Source organism: Chinchilla lanigera, unplaced genomic scaffold (assembly GCF_000276665.1).
Source record: "Chinchilla lanigera isolate Chin_1 unplaced genomic scaffold, ChiLan1.0 scaffold00042, whole genome shotgun sequence".
In the NCBI taxonomy this organism is placed as follows: domain Eukaryota; kingdom Metazoa; phylum Chordata; class Mammalia; order Rodentia; family Chinchillidae; genus Chinchilla; species Chinchilla lanigera.
The window spans coordinates 18,636,816-18,647,099 of NW_004955443.1; the positions used below are offsets into that span (position 1 = coordinate 18,636,816).

Consider the following 10,284-nt stretch of genomic DNA (forward strand, 5'->3'; position numbering starts at 1 on the left):
GGTACCGGAGAAAAACCAAAAAAAAAAAAAAAAAAAAAAGAAGAAATTAGACATTAAATGATAATGCCAGTACAATATACCACAACTTATGGAACATAATGAAAGCAGTTCAAGGGAAATTTATAGCAGTGAATACCCATATCAGGAAATCAGAGTGAGCTCAAATAAACAACTTAACATCAAATCTCAAGCTTCTAGAAAAAGAAGAGTAGGTCAAGCCCAAAGTTCATATGAGTGAGGAAATTATAAAAATCAAGCAGAAATTAATGGAATGGAGATTAAGAAAACAATACAAAGAATCAATGAATTGAAGAGTTGGTCCTTGGAAAGATTAAATAAAATCGACAAACTCTTAGCCAACCTTATCACAAAAAAAAAAGGAAAGAAAAGACTCAAATCCATGCAATTAGGAATGAAAAGGGTGAAATCACAACAGATCCTGCAGAAATCCAAAAGATCATCTATACCAACCTCAAGAACTTGTATTCTCAGGTCAGGTCCCAGGCACACAGGTGCACCCACACCTTTGGCAGACAGACTGACCAGAATCCACAAGACCCAGGGCAGGCCAGCCTCAGGTGAGTTGGTGCACAGATGCCTTTGGTGAGCCGACTGACCAGAACCCATGAGACCCAGGACAGCAGGTCCAGGCACGTGGAGTAATCAGCAAGATCAGCATCGTGGAAATATATGAAGCAGCAGTGAGGACCCAGCATTTGGGCTCTGGAGAACTCCACCAACAGAAGACCAGTGCCATCCCCCATATCCAGGAGCCAAGAGCAGCTCCATACCCAGCACAAATCACATGGAAAACCTGGCTGAAGTACACAGCACATTTCTGGGATCTGACATGGACACTATCACAAATCTGTAAACACCAGAGGTATTTTACTTTTATTTTCCCTTGTCTGTTTGATTGGCTATCCTTTTCCTATCTGGTTGGAAGTTATCTTATTTTGTCTTATATTTTGTGGTTATTTTTGTTTTTGGATTTTTTTCTTTTCTCTCTTTCTTGGGTCTCCATTTTTTCTTTCTTTTGGTCCTTTCTTTTCCATTCCCCTATTTCTTCCTTCTTTTTTTCACTGTTTAGGTTTCTTACCTTTTTTGTTTTCTTCTATTGATTCTCTTTCTCTTTTTCCTCAAATATTTTTTCAATTTAAACTTTCAAGTAAGTACACATTATTTCTTCTCTTTCTGATTACTCCTTCACATTCTATTTCATTCTTTCCCTCCTGTGTCCTCCGGTTTCCCAAAACTTGGGTGATCATTTGAACTCATTGATCATTTTATCCTGTCCCCTACCCATCTTAACCCCCTGCCCCTCATAAAAGGGCAAAAATCACTCCATCACTTGATACAAGTACATGGTATATATTTGATTTTGTTATATAACTTTAGAGTTTGCTCCTGTGGTTCAAGGTAGCATGTTAATGGTTACCATAGTTTGTCAGTAGTTAAACTATACTTGAAATTATTGCTATTACTAATTGTACTACTTTGGGTAGGATGTCATACATGTTATAATCCGTTTTTCTCCCCTGTATGGTAATGCTATGCTTGCATTGGGTCATAATCACCACCACAACCCAGTACCCAAGGACTAGGGGCTGAGCCAAATAGTAACTTTACAAATTGGGAAGGTAGGTTCTTGGGATAGCTATAAAGAATGACCTATATCTAGAGGACATCCCTGAAGAAAGACATTTCTTAGAGAAGCTTCAATACTAATGACAAGGCTATCATAAGAAATTGGCAAGCATCAACATACAAAACAAAATAAAATAAAAAAGAGAAAAAAGAAAATGACAAGATTCAGAAGCAAAATCCAACTCTAGACCCCCAGCCCACCCAGGACAAGGCTGGAACACAATGAAATAGATAAAATTGGAAGTCAAACACGGGAACTTTTGGCACCGTAAGAGAAACTACCAACAGATTGAGAGACAATCCACACTGTGGGTAAAAATTTTTGCTAGCTGTTCCTCAGACCAAGGACTACTATCTAAAATATAAAAAGAACTCAAAAAAATCAGATGTCCCAAATTTAAAGACTCAATCCAAAAATAGGCATCTGAAATGAAAAGACACTCCTCAGAAGAAAAAGTAGAAACAGCAAATAAACATACAAAAACATGTTCAACATCACTGGTCATTCCAGAGATGCAAATTAAAACACTAAGATTCCATCTCACTCCAGAAAGAAGGGCTATTATCAAGAAATCAACCAATAACAAATGCTGGCAGGGTTGTGGGAAAAAGAAACATTTCTTCATTGTTGGTGGAAGTATAGACTAGTGCAATCACTTTGGAAATCAATGTGGAGATTCCTAAAAAAAAAAACCTAGGAGTTCCATTTGACCCAGTTATACCCTTTCTTTGCATCTTCTCGAAAGAATTAAAAGCATCATACCACAGCAATATATGCATAACCATGTTTACAGAAGCACAGATTATAATAGCCAAATCTTGGAACCAGCCCAAATGCCCATCAACTGGTGAATGGATAAAGAAGATATGATTCTTTTATACAATGGAGTACTAGTCTGCCATAAAGAAGAATAAGCTTAAGACATTTCTAGGTGAATAGATGCACTTTGATACCATACTCTTAGGTGAAATAAAGCTGACACACATGTAAATTCTGCATTGTTTCTCTGGTATGAGAAACCAAATGTGTAAATAAGGACCAAAATAGCTAATAGGTATTGTGAAATACGAAGAAAATGTTCAAATGCAGAGAGGAGCAAAGGAAGGGAAAGTGGAAAAGGAAAGAAGGGAAAAGTAAAAAAAATGAGAAAAGAAGGAAAACATGGAAACAAAGCTCTTGTAAGTGGGAGGGGAGAAGGGACTGAAGGGAGGGTAGGGTAATAGGAAAAAAAGAATCAAGTTATATCACGTACAGGTATAAATTCTCTGTGATGAATGTGATCATTATATATTCCTAAAATGTACCAATAAATTTTTTAAAAAGACTTGAACTCAAACTATAAGACACATTCTTAAAACTCAACAAAAAGAAAACAAACCAATTAAAAAGAGGGCAAATGATTTAAATAGTCATCTCAGCAAAGCAAGCAAATAGAAAAAGACATACAGATGGCAAATAAACATGAAAAGATGCTCAATACCAGATACCATTAACAAACTGCAAATCACAACAAAGAGTTATCACAATGCACGTTAGAATGGCTAAAATCCAAAACACTAATAACAACTAATGCTGGTGAGGATGTAGTGGAACAGGAATTCTCATCCACTATTGTTAGGAATGTAAAATGCCATGCCATTTTGGAAGACAGGTGGTCATTCTTCTATAAATTAACCATAGTGATCTTACCATGCAATACAGCAATCACAGTCCTTGGTAATTACCAACAATAATAAAAAATTATATCCACACATAACCTTCAATGAATGTTTACAGTAGCATTATTTTTAAAATTAATCATTGGTACACTTTTGATATACATAATGATCACATTCATCACTGGCAATTTGCATCTCTACATAATATATCTTTATTCTTTTTTTCCCACATTCCCCTCCTTCTCTTCACCTTTCTTCCCCTTCTTATTTCCCCTTCTTTATTTCCATTTGTTTCCTTCTAGTCTCTTTTTTTTTCTTTTTCCTTCCTTCCCTCCTGCTCTCCACTCCCTTGTTCCCCTTCCTATTTGAACATTTTCTTCCTACGTCCCAATATCTATCATCCCAATATCAGTCCTTATTTACATTTATTTACACAAAAGAAAGAATGTGATATTTAAACATGTGTGTCCAACTTATTTGATACAGCAGCTTTAAGCATAACGCTCTTTGGAAATGATGAAAATATAGTTCAACAGGTCAGCGGATAAACAAACCATATTATATCCATACAATGATATATTATTTATTAGAAGAAAAAACTGGCCAGCAAGCCAGTTTTAATAAGATATTAAAGAAGAATATTAAATGCATATTAGTAAGTTAAAGAAGCCAGTGAAAATACCATATACTGTATAATTACAATTATATGACATTCTTTTTTCTCATTTTTAATTCATTACCTTGGGTATTTTGTTACAGTAACAATAAAAGTAATGAATATAGTATGGAAACATCTATGGAAGTTACAAATTATTTGCTAAGCCCTAATCAAGTGCCAGGGTTATGACATTCTTTTTTTTTTTTTTTTTTTTTTTGGTTTTTTTGGTTTTTCTCCGGTACCTGGAACCGAACTCACGACCTTGCGCTTGCCAGGCAGGCGCTTTTGCCGCTGAGCTAAATCCCCAGCCCCGGTTATGACATTCTTAAAAGCGAAATTTTAGAGTCAATAAAAAGATCCCTGGTAGCCTGACTCTGAAAGATACAGCCAAGGGCAGGATGAACAGGTAGAGCACAGAGAAGTTTTAGAGCAGCGAGACTATCCTATTTGATGCTGGAATACTGAATTTATAACATTATATATTTGTCAAACCTGAGCTGTGCAGCACAAAGAGTGAACCCTAGTGTAAAAACCAGAGATTTCAGTGAATGAATAATAATGAATCAGTATTAAACAGCACTCCAATGTGAGATATTAATAATAGAAGAAAGTACCTGCAAGATGAAGTGGGCATACAAGAACCTAAACTTTCTAGTCAATTTTTCTGTGAATCTAATACTATTCTTTAAAATTAAGTATCATTTATAGCTTTTTGTTTTTATGTTTTATTCTCTTTAATCGTTTGATTAATCTTGGATTCTTACATCTGGTAATCTGACCAACTTCGATCAAGATAAAAATATGTAATATAACAACCACTGTTAATCCCTGTCATTTTGTTCTGAAACCCTGTCATTTTTTTTTTCTTTTGGTCTTTTTGAGACAGGGTATTGCTATGCAGTTCAGGCTGGCTTTGAGCTCACTTTGTAGCCCAGGCTGGCCGCAAACTTGCAACAATCCTCCTGCCTCAGCCTCCTTAGTGCTGGGATTACAGGCGTGAGCCACCACACCTGGCCCCTATGTCATTATTATTGTTTTAGCATTGTTTTATTTTTGTCTATGTTGTTGGCAATTTGATATTGTTCTTTTTTAAATTTGCTTTAAAATAAAAAAAAAATTAAGTATGTTACTTTCAAAAACTTTCCTAAATAGAAAAATCCTAGACATACCCCTTACTGGAGAATTCATCCATACATTTAAAAAATAACAATTCTCATAACACTTTTAGAGAAAATAGAAAATAAAAAGGAAGAAACATATGCTTACTCATTTTATGAGATCAGCATAACCTTGATATAAAATTTGACAAGGCTATTACAAGAAAGGAAAATTACACAGCAATCTTTCTCATGACATAGATGCAATCCTTAAGCACTTATTACTGGCATTTGGCTAGCTCCATTGTAGAAAGTGACTACAAGGAAATGTCACTCTCAGTCTAACAATGAGGGAAAATAGTATAATCTAAAAAATTACAACTTGTGAACCCATCAAATGATTGCAGTTGTTAAGACAACAAAATGATATTTTGAAGAAGATAAAATTCCTCCAAGGACAGGGAGGACTTCAAACTATTTTACCTTAGGCAGGGTACAAGAGGGAAAGGACACTACCATACAAGGGGGCAAGAAGAAATCAACTAATGTGTTAACCACTACAGACTAAGCGTGGGCTCGAGTGTCAGTTCAAAATAGTTGGGGGCACAAAACAAAGGGGAGTTCATACTCAGTTGTATACTTTATTCCATAGGTACCCATACAAAATACCTGCCACATCTACAAGGCAATGCTTGGCTGTCAAAAAAGAGAGGGGAAAGGAACATCACAAGGGTAATAAAAACTCACCTCAAGGACAAGGCACATGGAATTAGAAGAATGAGAGAGCTGCTGAGCCTACCATAAGCCTATCACTAACTAAAACAGTCTGCTAGGAGAGGGACAAGATCAGAGAGCAAGCTCTCCATCGTAAAGTACAATAGAGTTCCCATAGTACCAAAATGGTAGTGTAACTAATAACAAAGTTCAGCAAGGTCTCAGTCTTTTAGTGAACAGATGGTAAATGTAGCAGGAACAACTGTATTTCAGTGTACTAATAAACAATTGGAAGTTGAAATGAAAAGAAAATAATTTATAATAGTATCAAGAAACATGAACTACTTAGGGGAAAATCTTAACGAAAAGGTGCATGATTTGTGTAGTAAACTACAAAATAATGACAAGAGAAAATAAAGATGACATAAATACGAAAGGAAATAAACCACGTTCATGGGCCAGAAAACTCAATATTGTTGATATCAGTTCTCCCCAGATTAATCCACAGATTCAATATAATCCCAATCCAAAGTCCAAAAGGTTTTGTAGCAATTTAAAAGTTGATTCTAAAATCCTTTACTTTTTCTATACAAATTTTAGAAACAATTTTGAAAAAGAGAAACAAGGACTACCTGATTTGAAGGCTTGAAACTGCATAGTTACAAAAACCAATGCAGTGTAGTATTGGTCTAATGGTGGACAAATAGATCAACAGCACCAAATAAAGTGCCAGAAATACTCACCAATGTGTGTGTGAATGGTTTCTCAACAGAGTTGCCAAGGAAATTAGTGGGAAAAGGAGAAGTTTGAGAATAAATAAGTACTAGAAATACTGGACAGCTACATGGCAAAATAATTTTTGAGCTAAAAATCCATTTTAAGTTATTTTTGCATAGCACGTAAAAGTTAAAATGGATCACAGACCCACATATAAAAGCTAAAACTTTTAGAACAAGCAAGCAACAGCGAAAAAAATTTTGAGGCCTTGGGGTAGGCAAAGACTTTTTTAGATAAGGCACAAAAAGCCCAAATCATAAAAAATGAATTTGATAAAAATTTATGCTATTCAAATTAAAATTTTTTGTTCTTTGAAAGACCCAATTTAACAAATGAAAGTACAAGGCATCACCTAGGAGAAAATATTTGCAAGATTCCATTCTGGTGAAAAACATGTATCCTAGATAAAGAATCGTTATAGCCCAATAATAAAAAGAGAACACCCTTTTTAAGTGGGCAAAAGATTTGAACAGATTACTTCACCAAAAAAGGTATGAGCACATGAGAATGTGTTTAATATCATCAGTCATTAAGGAACTGTAATTAAAGCTGCAGTGATGTACTACTATTATATACCCCTACTAGAAAAGTATAATTGATAAAATTAATAAAAAGTAATAAATTTTAAAACATATCAATTGCTACTGAGGATGCAGAAGAACTGGAATTCTCATAATTGTTGATGGGGTTGTAAATGGTACAGCCTTTTCGTTTGGCAGTTTCTTGTAGAATTAATTATACCACAACTCAACAACTCCACTTTTTTGGTTTTTGTTTGTTTGTTCATTCGTTTGTTTCGGTTTTTTGAGACAGAGTCACACTGTATAGTTCCGGCTGTTCTCAAACTTGCTGCGATCCTCCTGCCTCAGACTCTCCGATGCTGAGATTACAGGTGTGCACCACCACGCCCAGCTGCAATTCCACTTTTATGTATCCAAGCAAAAATCTACAATAGCACAATTTGTAATAGCTAAATCTCAGAAACAACCCAAATGCCTATCAACCGAGGAATGGGTAAAAAAGCTGTGGTATTTTTATACGATGGAGTACTACTCAGCTATAAAGGATAAACTTAAGACTTTTATAGGTAAATGGATACAACTTCAGACCATATTTATAAGTGAAATAAATCAGACTCGCATGTGTAAACATCATATTGTCTCCCTAGTGTAAGAAGCTGAAAGGGTAAAGAAGATCCAAAATGCACAAAAGATATTGGGAAATGGGAAGGAACTGTTCAAAAGGAAAGAGAAACTGGGATGGAGGAAAGGAAAAAAGGAAGGGAAAACAAAAAGGAAAAATATATGTGTGCGTATGTGTGCGTGTGTGTGTAGTTAAGGTAGCTTGCTACTAATTTCTATTAGTTCATTCAAAAGGAAGGTGTGTGCTTATATCGTTTGATCAACCATGCCCATATCTTGTAGTTTGAGCAACTACTTTGAAGATAACAATATGCAATGTACTAATCATTGTTACTCTATCTTGTTTTGAAATTTTGTATCGTTGTTTTTATTTTTCTCTTTAAAGTAAAAAAATAAAATAAAATAAAAACCTATACCCGAATGTATATACCAGCTCTAATCATAATCTATACAACCCAAATACCCATCAACCAATACAAGCATAAACTAGCTGTGGGACATCCAAACAAGGAAACATTATTCAGCAATAAAAAGGAGAGGAACTGAAATACCAACACGGATAAATCTCAAAATCATTATGCTAAAGGATGCTTGCACGAAAGTTTACAGACTATATAATCCCAGTTACGGGACATTAAAAAGAAACAATCAGAGATCTGCTCAGTCTGTGCATTCGCGGTGCCTGGTAATTAGGAAACACAGGTGGACGTGGAGGAGAAAGCATTGCAGGGAGGGGAAAGGGCAACACAGTGACACGGGCGGGAGCGCGCCGGGGGCCCCAAATCCACGTTCAGGACGGGAAAAGCGAGGGAAGGCGTGGTCCAGGCTACTGCTCAGAGTCCAGCAGCTTAAACAATTAGACCCCGAAATGACAAGCATAAAGAAGTGAATGAGCAGCCGCCGCGTCTCCCCGGCCTGAAGAAAGGCGTCACGCGCCCCACCCTTCTTTCACAGATCGACCATCCGCTCCCGGCGCTCCGCAAAGGCGCGGCCGGCTCAGGCTGCGGCGCGTTCGTGCGCCGGGCAGCGGAGCGGGCAGGGCCCCCCGGCCGGGGCAGCGGGCGAGGCCGAGACCCCGGCCCCGCGGCCCCGTCCCTCCCCGCCCGGCCCCACTCACCCAGGCCTGCCGTTCCAGCTGAGCGTACAGACTGGAGCCCTTGAGCTTTTGGACTATCTGGGCAATAATGAGAGACAGGTCCGACTCCTCCTGCAACATTTCCCCTGCCCTCGCCGCCAAGCCGCGGGGACAGGCCGCCGGCACTAAGAGAATGGGCGGCCGGGTCCCACTCGGGGCCAGTGACACTTCGTTGGACCTTTTTACGCTAGGACTCCTCCAGCGCGCGTTGCCAGGCAACTGCCGGGCTGTGTGTTCCTCTCTCACTGGTCCCCCTCGGCGCCTGAAGAGGCCAGCACCTGAGTTCCGTCTGCTGAAAAAGACCAGCGCAACAAAGTAGTTTTCATCTCATTGTTCTGCCTCCTGTAGGACTGAACAAGGTGAACAGCTCTGTGTGTGTGTGTGTGTGTGTGTGTGTCTGTGTGTGTGCGCGCGCGAGCGCGCGTGTGTGTGTACCAGATAAAAGATCATTCCCCTTCAACCTCCCGGTCTTTGCAGAAATCATATTTAGAAAAACAATGGTACGGCAAATTACACGTAAGAATTATCAGACTCTAGCTGTGTGAACTTCAGCAAGATACTCAAATTTCAGAACTAAACCCACTTCGCAGGATGTTGTGATGATTCGCTGAGGTAAAAATTGTGACGGTATCTAGCGCTGTATATTCAATTTTATTTCATTTTTCTCCCCTTTCTATTCTGCAGCCATATGCTAAGAATAAATAGACAATCTCTTCTCATTTAACAGCTACAGATTAGTCAAGAAACACAGACAGGTTTTCCATGAAGCACTGTCAATTTAATGATGAATAAGACATTGTCTTCATCCTCAGGCAATTAATCATGTAGCTTCCACCTCTTTCATGTATTTATTCTTTCATTCATTATTCATAATTCACTCAGCTTTCAACTTATTGAGCATTTACATATGAGGAACTACTAGAGGACAAAGGTTTAATAAAATATGGCATTTTATAAGGAAACATAAAAGCTTTTAGAGGTAGAAGTAACTGATTTAACTAATTGAATGGCATTTCCAAAGGTCAATGGCAGCCAGATAAAAGGTTAAGAAATAATTCACACATTAGAATAACTGACAAAATGATCAAGATTTCATTGTCTATATGCATATATTTTAAGCAAAGCAAAGGAAAACACACCACATTGTTGAAACAACTACTGTAGACTAAACTATTTCAAATCTCCATGTGCTTAGACATCACAAGAGATCTTGGTTAATCAAATATAGGTTCTGATTCAGTAGGTCTCTGGTGGGATCTGGTACTCTGGATTTCTGACAAGTCCCAGGAGATTGTAATGCCAGTGGTCCAAAGGCTACATCCCAAATAGGAAAGGACTAGAGTAAGTAAACAATAGGGATTCCAAAGGATCGGACCTCTGGCAATGTACACACCACCTCCTGCTATTCATAACATCACTATTCAAGATGTTGTGATGATCAATACAGATTCTACA

The 10,284-nt window shown here is 37.6% G+C and overlaps 1 protein-coding gene across 4 annotated transcripts in view; it reads right to left on the bottom strand.

Annotated features, from left to right (window-relative positions):
- Positions 1 to 9,034, bottom strand: part of Tbc1d19 (TBC1 domain family, member 19) — a 123,683-nt gene extending 114,649 nt beyond the window's left edge. For 2 of the 4 annotated variants that reach the window (XM_013518111.1, XM_013518112.1), the window contains exon 1: positions 8,812 to 9,034. In XM_013518111.1, coding sequence (XP_013373565.1) covers positions 8,812 to 8,910 — 99 coding nt within the window. In that variant the 5' untranslated portion in view covers positions 8,911 to 9,034. The remainder of the gene's footprint in view (positions 1 to 8,811) is intronic. The other 2 variants (XM_005392027.2, XM_013518113.1) reach the window with 2 other exon arrangements.
- Between the last annotated feature and the right edge of the window lie 1,250 nt (positions 9,035 to 10,284).